At 43.6% G+C, this 15,891-nt stretch overlaps 1 protein-coding gene across 1 annotated transcript in view; it reads left to right on the top strand.

Annotated features, from left to right (window-relative positions):
- ube4a (ubiquitination factor E4A (UFD2 homolog, yeast)) overlaps positions 1-15,891 on the top strand; it is a 60,357-nt gene that overhangs the window by 2,439 nt on the left and 42,027 nt on the right. Inside the window, exons 2-4 of the mRNA XM_059638909.1 lie at positions 6,590-6,751; positions 12,834-13,016; positions 13,893-14,005. Coding sequence (XP_059494892.1) covers positions 6,628-6,751; positions 12,834-13,016; positions 13,893-14,005 — 420 coding nt within the window. The 5' untranslated portion in view covers positions 6,590-6,627. The remainder of the gene's footprint in view (positions 1-6,589; positions 6,752-12,833; positions 13,017-13,892; positions 14,006-15,891) is intronic.

Below are 15,891 nucleotides of genomic sequence, written 5' to 3' on the forward strand. Positions count from 1 at the left end.
TTTAAATCTGTGTAAAAATTGAGTTTCTCAGGCCAAATTTTTAAGACAAATAGTAAGAAGTCAACTTTTATACAAGTGACATGCAGGAGAGGTTAAAATCCCAACTTTTCTCATCGTCTCGTTGTCACAAAGCAAAGTTGATAATTGTTCATGCCAACCCTGATTGTAAGACTTGTGCAAGAGAACCAAAACCTGTACAAGTACCACAGGCTAGACAGCCACCTTTGACAGTTTGCTATTTTATGATTCTATCAAGTAGGTTTGCACCATTCCGAATTTGCCTTCAGCGTTTGAGTTTTATGGCCAAAACATGCTTGATACTAATGCAAGGTCAACTGTTACTTGAGAATATAGAATATTGAGGAACTTTTTAACAACATCACCTGCCAGTTTGAACCACGTCAGCAGAGTTGCTGGATATCCTTCACATCCAACTCTGATTACCTGATTGGATTGTCCCTGACTATTGGTTAAACAATCTCTTTCCTACCTCTAATTTTTTTATAAAAAAACCAAAAGAACTGTGGATGCTGTAAATTAGGAACAAAAACAAAGTTGTGGAAAAGCTCAGCAGGTCTGGCAGCATCTGTGAAGGAAAAAATAGAGTTAACGTTTCAGGTCTGGTGACCCTTCCTCAGAACTGAAATGTTTTATAGCTAATGTACAAATGTATTAGAGCAAAAGGAAGTTGGGGGAAGTAACTACCATCTTTAATGTCTCCATGAATTTCTTTGATTCCCGGTGCTCAGAGTGTGTGTGTGACTCACCTTTACTTCCTAGAACAGGGTCTCCCAAAGTGGGTGTCGGGGGCCCCAGATGATTCCTTGAGTTCCAAGGCAGCACTTGCCCATATCAAATTCTAGCAGAGTTGTAACAGTGGTGCTCCAATTCTAACAGGTCTCCACTTTGACAGTCTGACTTGTACTCTCACAGGTCTCTTTCCTGTGGCACAGTACACACTTAGGCTAATGGCAGTTTTCAAGAATCAATTGTGGTCACAGTGGGAAAAAGTTTGAGAAACATTATCTAGAGGTTCTGTTTTGACTATCATTCAGTGCCCAATCCCTAGTTACCCTTGACAAGGTAATGGTGAGTTGCCTTCTTGAACCTCTGAAGTCTGTACACTGTAGGTAGATTGGTAATGCCCATAGGGAGGGAATTCCAGAGTTTTGATTCAGTGACAGTGAAAGAGCAGTGATATATTTCCAAGTCAGGATGGTGAGTGGCTTGGAACAGAACTTGCGTGGTGTTCCCGTGTATCTGCTGTCCTTGTCCTCCTAGATGAAATTGGTTGTGAGTTAGAAGGTGCTGTGTGAGGATCTTTGGTGAATTTCTGCAGTGTATCTTGTAGGTAGTTTTTTTTATTCATTCACAGGACGAGGGTGTTGCTGGCTCGGCTAGCACTTATTGCCCATCTGTAGTTGTCCGGGGGCAGTTAAGAGTCAACTACATTGCTGTGGGTCTGCAGTCGCATGTAGGCCAGACCAGGTAAGGATAGCAGTTTTGTTCTCTAAAGGACATTGGTGAATCATGTGGGCTTTTCTGACAGTTGACAATGGACTCATGGTCACCATGAGACTCCCAAATCTTACACCATGCTAGTTTTATGCGCGCATCCTCAGCAATGCCCACATCCAGCGATCAGATAGAAACAAAAGTACTAATGACTTCTCCTGATCAGCATTAGGTGTGACCTGTGGGGATCTGTCATTCTGTTCGAATATTTAATTTCAGATGCTGAGAGATTGCCAACAACATGCATTATTTCTGCTTTCTGAATATGGGCTGTACACTTTCCCCGTTGGGATCCACCTCTCAACTAAACCCAGAAAGCCTTGCTATACATTGATAGAAAATAGATGTAGGGAGCACATTGCTCCTGTTCTCTTGCCATAGCACTAATATGCACTATAACTGACTTTTCCCCCTACCTCCACTCTCTGAAGTTTTTATACACAGGACCTTAAGGCAGGTGAGACCTGTTAATGATACAATAGCCTTTTTGTCTGTTTGCACAGATGTAATGTCTGTGTATCTAAATTATCGATGTTAGAGAGGTATAGAATCATCTTTCTGAAAAACAGCAACGTTTGAATTTGCAACACAGCTAAAGCAGCTAAGTAATCTTCGAACTCAGTAGAACAAGTGGAGCTGTAGAAATGCAATTTGTTGATGACCAGACCTCAGGCCTACTGTAGCTCTTCACAATGAGACTGAAGTAAAGAATTTATATGACTTTGTCTTCTGCAGTGACCAAACATAGGATGGGAAGTGGAGATTCAATCATGTTGACATAAATAAATTTGAATAATTGGAACATTGATTGCTGTGTCAATGGCACACTGTGTAGTATTTGTTCCTAACCTCACTTTGGTGTCTTGTATTACCACACAAGGTTAATTGTTCTCAGTTTACACCGCATGGTTTCTGTTCAAGCTGCTTTGTTCTATCGTGCAGAAATACTGTTTGGTTAGCGGTATTGCAATGTATAAACAAACTGTGCACCGACTCAATTGTTTATTCTGGTTGTTCTCCAAATTTGTACAGAAACTAAATTTGGAAATAATGTGCTTCAAATGTAACATATTTCTTCTAATTGTGGCTATAAATGTAGAACTTCCCAAAGTGGAGATCTGGATGCCAAATGAGTTCTTGAGTTGAAATGTTGCAGTTGCAAGTTCTGAAGCAGTGATGGCTGACGGCTCCATCCTTTTGCTGTAATAGGTCTCGTCTCCTTCCCACTACTCACTGCTGGGTTGTAAATATTTTCAAACTTTGAAATAGGCCCTCAATGGGAAAATGTTTGGGAAGCACTGTATAAGTTAAATTAACATGAATTTGTTTAAAACTTTCCTGGTTTGAAATTTGAGAGTCTGTATCCAATTTGTCATGTTTCAATATCCAGTAATCACTGTTAACAGCTTTATGTTATTTTAACCTGTTCATGGAAAACACGGATCTTGTTCTTTAACTTTTTTTATTACTACAAAGAAGAAAAATCTACAGTGATCAAGAATTAATTTACTTAGTTAATTTGTATGCTGCCTGCTGAACCAGTGCAAACCAGCCAGTTATCTGTCAGGTTCAATTCCTGAACTGACGTCTTTGCTTAAAATGATGAAACTCAGCCAGAATTCTTTCTCGTGATCCATTATGTAGTCACAGTTACTAATAAAAGTATTAAAGTTAACGGAAACCAGGAAGGTGATCTTGTCAGTGTCCTCGTGTTTGTTAGCATGCACAGTGGCAGAGGTGAGAAAATCGGACTTTTTTTTTAAACAATTCAGTGAATTATGAAATTCACACTTTCCTGTCTCTTATCAATGTCTTGTGTCCTTCCTTTTAGAATTATTAATAAATAAATTGAAGCATTTCTGAAAAGTTGAAAAATGCAGTATAGAATATCACCAACAGTGAGATTTTATGTGGGCACAAGAGATTAACATGCGGGAATGCTTTAAAGGAGGTTCTTTTTCATACTTTGGATTTATATGACAATGGTATTTTAGTTTCTATTGGAAAGAAAGATTTGCATTTCTGTGGTGACATCCATGACTTCAGATAATTGCTTGTAAATTCTTTGAAACTAACTGGTTTGATGTATAGAAATTGTTATTTGGAAAATAGCGTGATATGTCCAGAACTGGACGTGCATTTTGCATTTTGCATTTTGTACTGGTACAACTACAGCACTGACCTCTTCTACCTAACAATGGAGAAAATTGCCAGGTGCGGTCTGTACACAAAATGCAGATCAAATCCAATTTGGCCAATTACTAGAACATTAGTCAACTCCGACAACAGCAAAAGATAGAAGATGACAACAACAATTTAATCCAGTGGCACTTAATCATAACTTGCTCAGCAAAACTTAGTTTGAGTTCAGCCAGAACCACTTTGTTCCAATAGTGTTTTGTTCCAAACATGATCAAGAAGATGATTTCAAAGAATGGGGTGAGAATGATTTTCCTTTACATCAGAGCAGTATTTGACCAAGAGTGACATCAAGGAACTGTGATGAAATTAGAATTGGAAGGAAGACAATGAAAGGCTTACATTTATGTAGTACTTTATGCAACCATTAGGCATCCAGTGCTTTACTGCCAAGGAAGTACTGTTTGAAATGTAGTCAATGCCATTATGTTGGACATATGACAGCCAATATGCACACACAAACTCTGTCAAACAGCATTCTGTTTGATAACTTGTTTATTTGATATTGGTTAAAGGATAAGTATTGGGAGACTGGTGTCAACTCTCCTGCTGTTCTTTGAATTAGCACAGGGAAATTGCTTACATCTTCTCACCCAGGCAGATGGGAACTTCAGTTTAATGTCTGAATTGAAATATTGCAACTCCTACAGTGCAGTACTCTTTTAGTACTGCGTTAGAGTGTCAGCTTTGATTTTCGTACCCAAGCCCTACAGTGGGGCTTGAACCTAGCAGCTAGTTACTCAGAGTCACAGGAAATCATTGGATATCAGGGAAAATACTTTTCACAGACTGGAGTCATAACTTATAACAAAAGAAGATAGTTGAGATTATGGAAGCCAATAATCTCATTGACAAGATATTATGGCAGGAGGTCAGCAGGATGTTGTCTTTTGACTCCACTGTTGGACCAAGCTTGGTTACTCTATCAAAGACTTTTGCATTGAGGTCAGAAATGGTGATTTTTGCTTATTTTTACATAGCATTCACTTGTGCTCCCAGCTTTCAGAAGCTGAAGTAGTCTGTGCCCCATTTGTACAGGACCTGGACAGTGTTCAGATTTGGGCTGATAAAGGGCAAGTAGTAACATTCAGTCCATACAATTGTTAGGGAATGACCATCTTCAACAAGAGAGAATTTAATTACTGCTTCCTAAATGTTTTTCTACTATGACTCCATTTCAAATCTTGAAACTGTTTTAACTCTTTCGAAAGTGATAGGGGGGGAGGAGACTTATGAGAGTAGTTGGAAGGGTGGGGACTGTTTGGCCATTGCTATCTTGGAGCTCGTGACCCCAAACGTTTCATCTTGTGACTCCATTTAATGTCCTGATCCCCACTTTGGGATGGCCCTGATTTAATTAGCGTCTCTTGCATCTTTTAAAAACTTTCTTTTGAAATTTGCTCAAGAACTGTTTTGTATAAGCTAGTGTCAACAGTAAATGATATTGATATTTAGTCATTTTGAATTATTTAAATTTGGGTTGCTCAAAATGACGATACATAGAACATTACAGCACAGAACAGGCCCTTTGGCCCTCAATGATGTGCCGACCTGTGAACTAATCTAAGCCCCTCCCCCTATACTATCCCATCATTATCCATATGCTTGTCCAAGGACTATTTAAATGCCCCTAATGTGGCTGAGTTAACTACATAGGCAGGCAGGGCGTTCCACGCCCTTACCACTCTCGGAGTAAAGAAGCTGCCTCTGACATCTGTCTTAAATCTATCACCCCCTCAATTTGTAGCTATGCCCCCTTGTACAAGCTGAAGTTATCATCCTTGGAAAAAGACTCTCACTGTCCACCCTATCTAATCCTCTGATCATCTTGTATGTCTCTATTAAATCCCCTCTTGGTCTCCTTCTCTCCAATGAGAACAGACCCAAGTCCCTCAGCCGTTCTTCATAGAGCCTGCGCTCCAGACCAGGCAACATCCTGGTAAATCTCCTCTGCACCTTTTCCAATGCTTCCACATCCTTCCTGTAATGGGGCGACCAGAACTGCACGCAATATTCCAAATGAGGCCGCGCTAGCGTTTTGTACAGTTGCAGCATGACATCACGGCTCCGGAACTCAATCGCTCTACCAATAAAACCTAACACACCGTAAGCCTTCTAACCAGAACTATCAACCTGGGTGGCAACTTTCAGGGATCTATGTACACGGACACCAAGATCCCTCTGCACATCCACACAGCCAAGAATCTTTCCATTGACCCAGTATTCTGCCTTCCTATTACTCCTTCCAAAGTGAATCACCTCACATTTATCAGTATTAAACTCCATTTGCCTATGAAGTATTAAACTTCATATTGTATTGCTTTTTTTTTGTGATAACTTATTTTATGTTCTATGACTTGAAATGTACCAAAACATTATTGTTCAATAGATTGAGAAATATTGTTGGTGCAAAAATATTATAAAAGAATCAATTTTCTAAACCTTTGCCCAATTGCACTGATTGGTGGCAGATTTTATGTTTCTATGAATAACCTTTTGGGGAGAAGGGCAAATAACACTTGAGGAAACCAGTGCAATTTTCAGTCAATTGCGGATTGCCTCTAAGTGCATTTTCTTGGCCAGAGTATTCTGTTTGGCTCCCTGTAGGCTGTAGGCAGAGGTGATTATGGATTAGCTGTTAGCAGGTTATTTCAGCAAAGACTTGTTTACTGAAAGTAGAGTAATGTGGATGATTGACTGTAATAGATTATTACTTTGTATTCAAATCTTTCTAGTGAATGAACACATTTGTCCAATTTAGAATATTATAGTGCAATTGTGTATATATATTGTGACATGCTGAAATAGTCTTAAGTGTGGCACGCTCTAGCAGCCGTGGGTGATTCATCTGTATTTTATATTGTCTTCCTGTCAGCCTGCTTTGGAGCTGAATGGAGTGTGCTTTGAAGAGAAATGACTGACCAAGAGAACAACAATAACATATCTAGCAACCCCTTTGCAGCTCTCTTCAGTTCTGTGGCCGATGCGAAGCAGTTTGCCTCTGTCCAGAAACAGCAGCTTCCTACAGGCACATCAGGTAAGCATACTTAAGAGTTTCCAAGGTTGTCTGTTTCCTTTTAACTAAGAGGATCATTGACAGCCAGTTTTACAAACGCTAAATGTCTACCTTGTGAACCATTGGACAGCATGGTGGCTCAGTGGCTAACACTGCTGCCTATCCACACCAGGGACCCAGATTTGATTCCACCCTCAGGCAACTGTCTGTGTGGAATTTGCACATTTGCCCCATGTCTTTCCATCGGGTACTCCGGTTTCCCCTCTCAGTCCGAAGATGTGTGGTTTAGGTGGATTGGCAATGCAGAATTGCCCATAGTGCCCAGGGGTGTGTAGGTTAGGTGCATTAGTCATGGAAAATGCAGTGTTACAGGGAAAGGGTAGGGGGCTGGGTTTGGGTGCGATGTTCTTCAGAGGGTTGGTGTGGTCTTGTTGGGCCAAATGGCCTGTTTCTACTATATAGCATTCTATAAAGAAAAGTAGAGCTAAAATATTTTGGAAGAGAACAGATTACATTGTTTCCGTTTTCAGTTCAATATTATGAAAATTTGTCTTGTAACTGTTTGCACCAGGTAAGGCTCCAACATGTTCTAAACAGGACTCCTGAGTTCTTTGTGGTTTAAAGTTTGCTAATATGTATTTACCTCAAAATCCAAACACTTATTTTTTCCAGAGATAATGGGAATTGCAGATGCTGGAGAATCCGAGATAACAAAGTGTGAAGCTGGATGAACACAGCAGGCCAAGCAGCATCTCAGGAGCACAGAAGCTGACATTTTGGGCCTAGACCCTTCATCAGAGAGGGGGATGGGGAGAGGGTTCTGAAATAAATAGGGAGAGAGGGGAGGCGGACTGAAGATGGATAGAGGAGAAGATAGGTGGAGAGGAGAGGTCAATCCGGGGAGGATGGACAGGTCAAGGAGGTGGGATGAGGTTAGTAGGTGGGAAATGGAGGTGCAGCTTGAGGTGGAGGAGGGGATAGGTGAGAGGAAGAACAGGTTAGGGAGGCAGGGACGAGCTGGGCTGGTTTTGGGATGCGTGCAGGGCGGGGACGAGCTGGTCTGGTTTTGGGATGCGGTGGGGGAGGGGGAGATTTTGAAGCTTGTGAAGTCCACATTGATACCATTGGGCTGCAGGGTTCCCAAGCGGAATATGAGTTGCTGTTCTTGCAACCTTCAGGTGGCATCATTGTGGCACTGCAGGAGGCCCATGATGGACATTTCGTCTAAGGAATGGGAGGGGGAGTTAAAATGGTTCGCGACTGGGAAGTGCAGTCGTTTATTGCGAACTGAGCAGAGGTGTTCTGCAAAGTGGTCCCCAAGCCTCCGCTTGGTTTCCCCAATGTAGAGGAAGCCACACCGGGTACAGTGGATACAGTATATTACATTGGCAGATGTGCAGGTGAGCATCTGCTTAATATGGAAAGTCATCTTGGAGCCTGGGATGGGGGTGAGGGAGGAGGTGTGTGGGCAAGTGTAGCACTTCCTGCGGTTGCAGTGGAAGGTGCCGGGTGTGGTGGGGTTGGAGGGGACTGTGGAGCGGACAAGGGAGTCCCAGAGAGAGTGGTCTCTGCGGAAGGCAGACAAGGGGTCGGATTGTAGATGGCAGAAGTGTTGGAGGATGATGCGTTGTATCCGGACGTTGGTGGGGTGGTATGTGAGAACAAGGGGGATCCTCTTAGGGCAGTTGTGGCGGGGGCAGGGTGTGAGGGATGTGTTGCGGGAAATGCACGAGACACAGTCAAGGGTGTTCTCGACCATTGCGGGGGGGAAGTTGCGGTCCTTGAAGAACGCGGCTATCTGGGATGTGCGGGAGTAGAATGCCTCATCCTGGCAGCAGATGAGGCGGAGGCAAAGGAATTGGGAATAGGGGTTGGAATTTTTGCAGGGGGCTGGGTGGGAGGAGGTGTATTCTAGGTAGCTGTGGGAGTCAGTGGGCTTGAAATGGACATCAGTTTCTAGCTGGTTGCCTGACATGGAGACAGAGAGGTCCAGGAAGGTGAGAGCTGTGTTGGAGATGGCCCAGGTGAACTTGAGGTTGGGGTGGAAGGTGTTGGTGAAGTGGATGAACTGTTCGAGCTCCTCTTGGGTGCGAGAGGCAATCCACAAACCCGCCTGCCCTGGCCGACCTATTGTCTCCGCCTGCTCCTGCCCCACCGAACTCCTCTCCACCTGTCTGGACTCTGTTTTCTCCCCCTTGGTCCAGGAACTCCCCACCTACGTCCGTGACACCACCCACGCCCTCCATCTCCTCTAGAACTTCCAATTCCCTGGCCTCCCCAACACCTCATTTTCACCATGGACGCCCAGTCCCTATACACCTGCATTCCTCATGCAGATGGCCTTAAGGCCCTCCACTTCTTCCTGTCCCGCAGGCCCGACCAGTCCCCCTCCACCGACACCCTCATCCGCCTAGCCAAACTCGTCCTCACCCTCAACAACTTCTCTTTCGATTCTTCCCACTTCCTATAGACAAAGGGGGTAGCCATGGGTACCTGCATGGGCCCACGCTATGACTGCCTCTTTGTAGGTTACATGGAACTGTCCCTCTTCCACACCTACACCGGCCCCAAACCCAACCTCTTCCTCCGTTACATTGATGACTGTATTAGTGCTGCCTCGTGCTCCCAAGAGGAGCTCAAACAGTTCATCCACTTCACCAACACCTTCCACCTGGGCCATCTCCAACACATCCCTCACCTTCCTGGACCTCGCTGTCTCCATCTCAGGCAACCAGCTAGAAACTGATGTCCATTTCAAGCCCACTGACTCCCACAGCTACCTAGAATACACCACCTCCCGCCCAGCCCCCTGCAAAAATTCTATCCCCTATTCCCAATTCCTTCGCTTCGCCGCATCTGCTCCCAGGATGAGGCATTCCACTCCCGCACATCCCAGATGGCCGCTTTCTTCAAGGACTGCAACTTCCCCCCCCCCCCCCCACAGTGGTCGAGAACGCCCTTGACAGTGTCTCACCCATTTCCCGCAACACATCCCTCACACCCTGCCCCCTCAATAACCGCCCTAGGAGAATCCCCCTCGTCCTCACATACCACCCCACCAACGTCCGGATACAACGCAGCATCCTTCGACACTTCCGCCATCTGCAATCCGACCCCACCACCCAAGACATTTTTCCATCCACACCCTTGTCTGCCTTCCAGATAGACCACTGTCCCCGTGACTCCGTTGTCCACTCCACACTCCCCTCCAACGCCACCACACCCGACACCCGCAGGAGGTGCTACTCTTGCCCCCATACCACATCCCTCACCCCCATCCCAGGCCCCAAGATGACTTTCCATATTAAGCAGATGTTCACCTGCACATCTGCCAATGTAGTATACTGTATCCACTGTACCCAGTGTGGCTTCCTCTACATTGGGGAAACCAAGCGGAGGCTTGGGGACCGCTTTCTAGAACACCTCCGCTCTGTTTGTAATAAACAACTGCACCTCCCAGTCGCGAACCATTTTAACTCCCCCTCCCATTCCTTAGACGACGTGTCCATCATGCGCCTCCTGCAGTGCCACAATGATGCCACCTGAAGGTTGCAGGAACAGCAACTCATTCTGCTTGGGAACCCTGCAGCCCAATGGTATCAATGTGGACTTCACAAGCTTCAAAATCTCCCCCTTCCCCACTGCATCCCAAAACCAGCCCAGCTCGTCCCTGACTTCCTAACCTGTTCTCCCTCTCACCTATCCCCTCCTCCACCTCAAGCCGCACCTCCATTTCCCACCTACTAACCTTATCCCGCCTCCTTGACCTGTCCATCCTCCTTGGACTGACCTATCCCCTCCCCACCTCTACTTTCCTCTCCACCTATCTTCTCCTCTATCCTTCTTCAGTCCGCCTCCCCCTCTCTCCCTATATATTTCAGAATCCTCTCCCCATCCCCCTCTCTGATGAAGGGCCTAGGCCCAAAACGTCTGCTTTTGTGCTCCTGAGATGCTGCTTGGCCTGCTGTGTTCATCCAGCTTCACACTTCTGGGTGTGAGTTTGCTCGCTGAGCTGGAAGTTTAGTTTTTAGACGTTTCGTCACCATTCTAGGTAACATCATCAGTGAGCCTCCGACGAAGCGCCGGTGTTATGTCCCGCTTTCTATTTATCTGTTTAGGTTTCCTTGGATTGCTGATGTCATTTCCTGTGTTGGTGATGTCACTTCCTGTTATTTTTCTCAGCGGATGGTAGATTGGCTCCAAATCAACACATCCATCCTAGGACAAGCCAAACAGAGACACTCACGAGAATTCCTAGAAGCAAGCCATTCCAACCAGAACTCCATCAACAAACATATTGATTTGGAGCCAATCTACCATACTCTGAGAAAAGGAACAGGAAATGACATCACCAATGCAGGAAATGACATCAGCAACCTAAGGAAACCTAAACAGATAAATAGAAAGCGGGACATAACGCCAGCGCTTCGTCGGAGGCTCACTGATGATGTTACCTAGAATGGTGACGAAACGTCTGAAAACTAACCTTCCAGCTCAGTGAGCAAACTCACATCCAGAACCTCAACCTGAGCTACAAATCTTCTCAAAACTCGTTAGCTTCACACTTATTTTTTCCAATTGTGCTCTCTCTTATTGTTAACAATTTGTTTTCATAGCATCGTAGACACGTACAAAACAGAACAAAGCTATTTGTTCCATTGATCTATGCTGGCATTTATAAGGAAGAATGCAGTTGGTCCCACTCCCTCCTTTTCCCCATGGCTGTGCGGTTTTTGTATGTTTTCTGTATTTTTGTTTGTGAGCCAAAATGGAAAAAGGACAGTTTTAACAAACAGTTATGAAAAGGATTGCTGTACTTTTCTTTAATGCAAGCGGCTGGCGCCTAGTGTAAGTGTTGTTTACATTGTTACTTGTTCAACCAGTGGACGATATCTGGTTGCAAATGGAAAGTCTCAAGAGTGTGTACAAAAAGTGATTTCTCAAGCAACAAGTAGCTGATTGGTCTGTGGAGTGGTGACTGGTAGTCACTGACAATAGCCTTCTGAATCCAAGGTTATTGGGAATGTCCTTCCTTCATTTATACTGGCTAGTCATAGTAGAATTTTATAGATTTCTATGAAATTCCCCCTTCATTCTTGTAATTATTACAGCTCTTTTCATGAAGCATCATGTTTTGAGCAATTAGGATGTGTTCCCAATAATTTGTAATTTATAGATGGAGAGCCTGTGCTTTAGATGGGTCAGAGTGAAATTCTAAATTTGTCTCTGTTTTATAACACTTTAACTCAGCCATTCAAAGCTAAAGTTTTTTTGTTCAGTGGAGAAATCCAAATGTTACTACTAGCTATTGACAGAATGAGGGTACTTGATAGTTATTAGTCAGGTTGAAAGCTTGCATGCTGATGGTATGCCAAATTTTAAATATCATTTGCAGATTCAAAGGAATTTAACATGTAGTGTGTGACCGGAGTGAAATGTATTTACACAACTGAGAAAGGGAGAGGGTCCCTGGTGCCTCTAATAAGGGTATTTGTAAATAATGTCTCTATGATTAATAGCAATAAATATTTTACTGCAAATTTAGTTTAATAGTATAAGAAAAGGTGACCCCGTTCCTTCAGAAATCAGAGAACCAAGATTTCAAACTTTCAGACAGTAGCAGTTAAATGCGTGTGCTTCTGCTTTTTCATCATTGTAGAAGAGAAATTCTATCAGAAACTGAAACTGATATTGAGAAATTCAATGGGCCTGATAGTCTTTCTCATATACTCTCTCCCTCTCTTTCTCTCTACACCCGCCTTCCCTACAAACACCCCCACCTCGGTGCGCGCCCCCCCCCCCCCCCCCCCCCCCCCATTTAAAAACAAAACTGGGGTCTGACCTGTGATTACCAGTTATCTGCTGACTTGTTTTCTGGAAGGGGCCACTCAGCAAGAATCTGGCTGATTTTTCCCCTCTACATTTCAGTGTGCTAAGACCAATTGTTATGCCTAAAAGCCTGGCAAGATTAAAGTCAGCTAGTCAAACACAAAAATAAACTTAGGGAAGATGTAAACTATTATTTTAATGCTGTATATTTACCTTGTAGTGAATATCAAGTATTTGTGTGATTTCATAGTGTTGTTCATGTGTTCCTATCCAGAATGTCCATTATCTACAGAAGATGTTTATGACAGTGAAGATTCAGATGTCAGTAGTTTGGAGAGCATTGACAATGATTCGATTACAGACCTCAGCCGTGCATTTCGCTCTCAAAAGGAAATATGTGAACAACTGAATATCAATCACATGCTTCAGCGCATCTTTCTTATTACACTTGACAACAGTGAGTATCTAGTGGATTTCTTTTTCTGTGAATTTTATGGTCCCCAAGATGAAGGACGTTAGTCCTGAGGCATGGAACAATTTCAATTTCATGCACTAGTGGAAATATCAAAGGTTAGTCGGCTAGATATCTCTTGGGTTAAGTGTAAGGTAAGGCTCTTCCACTAACTCCCAGTAATATGCCTCAGTTTCAGTCCTCATTATTGCATTGGCGTTACGTTTTCCATTTCTCACATTTGCCAATTTGAGCACTTGTAGGATCTAACTCTGACTATAGCGCAGAGTTAAGGACCCTTCTGTGTTATTGTTTTGTCAGACAGTTTGGGTGGACGCAAATCGTGTTTTACCCAAAGAGGAGAATCCATGTCCTGTGGTGTCTTGACTATCTTGCTAGGTAAGTAAAGTTGCCATTGTTTTGCCAGGGCATAGAGCTGCTATCTCATTAGAGAATCATGGAGGTATGACTAGTCTGTTTTAACTTGAGGGTCACTATGCCTCAGGTGAAGGGAGTGATTGGGAAGAAGATTCTTTCGTGGTAACCTCAGCTGGTGCGGGGAATTTAACCCATCCTGTTGACATCACACTGCACGGCAAACCAGCTGTTCAGCCAACTAAGCTAAACTGAGTCCAGAGCCTGGAGTAATTTGTTTTCTGCTGCATTTCAGCTACTTAATCCTTCTATTTTTCATTTATTGTATTTATGTCAATGTTTTTCATTCTGTCACTGCAGCCCACTACTTTCTACTTTTCCTTGTTTTTACCCATTTTGCAATCTGAGTGATGTTCTCCTCGGATGGTTATTTTAGGCTTGTAACTCTGCCTAGGATTCTGAAGAGTGATATTTATCTTAAAATATTTTGGATGGTGTGTGTTTTAGGTGACCCCAGTCTGAAGGGAGGGAATGGGATCCCACCACGCTGTGTCTATTTGGAGGATATGGCCACTGACCTGGATGGGCAAGATTGGCTTGACATGAACAATGTTGAACAGGTATGAATGTTACCAAACAGTTAACATTCCTTCTGTTGCTTGGGAGGTATGTTTTTGATATCGGTGGCAAAGTTTTTCTCTGTCTACCAAAGTGCACTAAACAATTAATACACTTTCTGAGATGATATTAGACGAGTTCAATCCAGAAAAGTTCATGTTTGTGGCACATAAACATCTGTACCTAACTGACTGCTATAGTTGTAGGGAGATTGAAGAGTTTAATTCTACTAGCCTGAGTATCGTGGTCCAGCACTGGCATGATTGATCAGCTAGCATTCTTGTCTGCCAATTTTATGTATCTTAGTCAATTGAGCAGGAAAACTGCAATTTGCTTTTGTGTCCCTAGGCTAGAGGAAGAAATCAGGAGTCCCTTGCTCCTGTTAGTTACTTTGAAAGCGGACAACAGGATCTCACTTAGGTTTAGCATTTTCCACTAGCAGATAGCCTTTGAACATTTATTTGTGTTAAATGACAGCTCACGAAGTGTCAAAATGTGTCCATTCCCTGTGGAATGCTACAAAATATAAATTTTGGAAGAAAACTGGATTTGAAAACCCCTTGAGTATCCCTCTTCCATTACGTAAGTCTTTCAACTGAACAAAATATTGGCAGCCAAGAACTGTTCATTATCACACGTACTGATCACTGTCTCATTATTTGCTGGTTACGGAGGCATGATGAAGATCGGCACCACCTGGTGAATATGGCATCATCTGGGCAGATGCTTTCCTTGGCAAAGATAACAGCGAGCAGTAGCTTCCTAAGGAGCTTAAATACTCTTCATTGCTCTGGAATAGAAGTGTGTGACACCATCTTGCATGAACTAATTTTAATATAATGACAATGAATAAAATAACAAGAGAACTAGTCTTTTCACGTTTTAGTTAGCATCCTACCGAAGAGACGGGAAACTCTGAATCCAAACTTATGGCTTGGAGACCTCCGTGTTACCTCCCTAGTTTGTTGGGCCAGGACAGATGAATATCAGGCTTAAAAAATGGCGGGATTAGTCAGCATTAACTACTCTGCCTTAAAGCTCGATTGCACAGGCAGGAAAAATAAAATAAGTCCACCCAACTGCACATAGAACATAGAACAGTACAGCGCAGAACAGGCCCTTCGACCCTCGATGTTGTGCTGACCTGTGAACTAATCTAAGCCTCTCCCCCCACACTATCCCATCGTTATCCATGTGCTTATCCAAGGACTGTTTAAATGCCCCTAATGTGGCTGAGTTAACTACATTGGCAGGCAGGGCGTTCCACGCCCTTACCACTCTAAGGGCGTGGAACTCAACTCAACAAATAAGCCCTAAAGCATCGGGAAAGGGATGAAATTGGCAGGTGTAAGATGACATTGCAGCCCTGGTTCCAATACTGCTGAGGTGGCTGTTTATTTTGATGATGTCTTAGGGACAACATCACTCAATAGCATACTAAACAGCCAAGCAGTCTCTCTGAGGGACAGCATTACTTGTTCTTGAATTGGAGAGGGGCCAAGAAAGGGTGGCCTAAATAAATGCTCTTCTGTCCACTAGCTAGTTGGCTTATTGGAGTTAATGGAGATATTTTAATGCACCCAAACTGGCCTGCTGGAACGTGAGACACTGTTGATACTAGTCACTGCCAATGATGCTTCACCCTGGTGGACCATAAGCCGCTCAGTCTAGATATCAATGTTTCAGTCCTGAAAGAGGGTTGCTTCTTGGAGCCGAGCAGCCTCACAGAGCACTATTGCTTGGGTTGACCTCAAAATGAACATGCCTCCTTACAGTCAGCTTCATGGTGAAAAAGACTATTGCCATTAAACTTACAAGCTCAAAAATAGGTCAACAATCAACAGCATTGACACTCCAACTCTGAAGATTGACAGATACACCAATCTCT

Source organism: Stegostoma tigrinum, chromosome 32, assembly GCF_030684315.1.
Source record: "Stegostoma tigrinum isolate sSteTig4 chromosome 32, sSteTig4.hap1, whole genome shotgun sequence".
Classification (NCBI taxonomy): domain Eukaryota; kingdom Metazoa; phylum Chordata; class Chondrichthyes; order Orectolobiformes; family Stegostomatidae; genus Stegostoma; species Stegostoma tigrinum.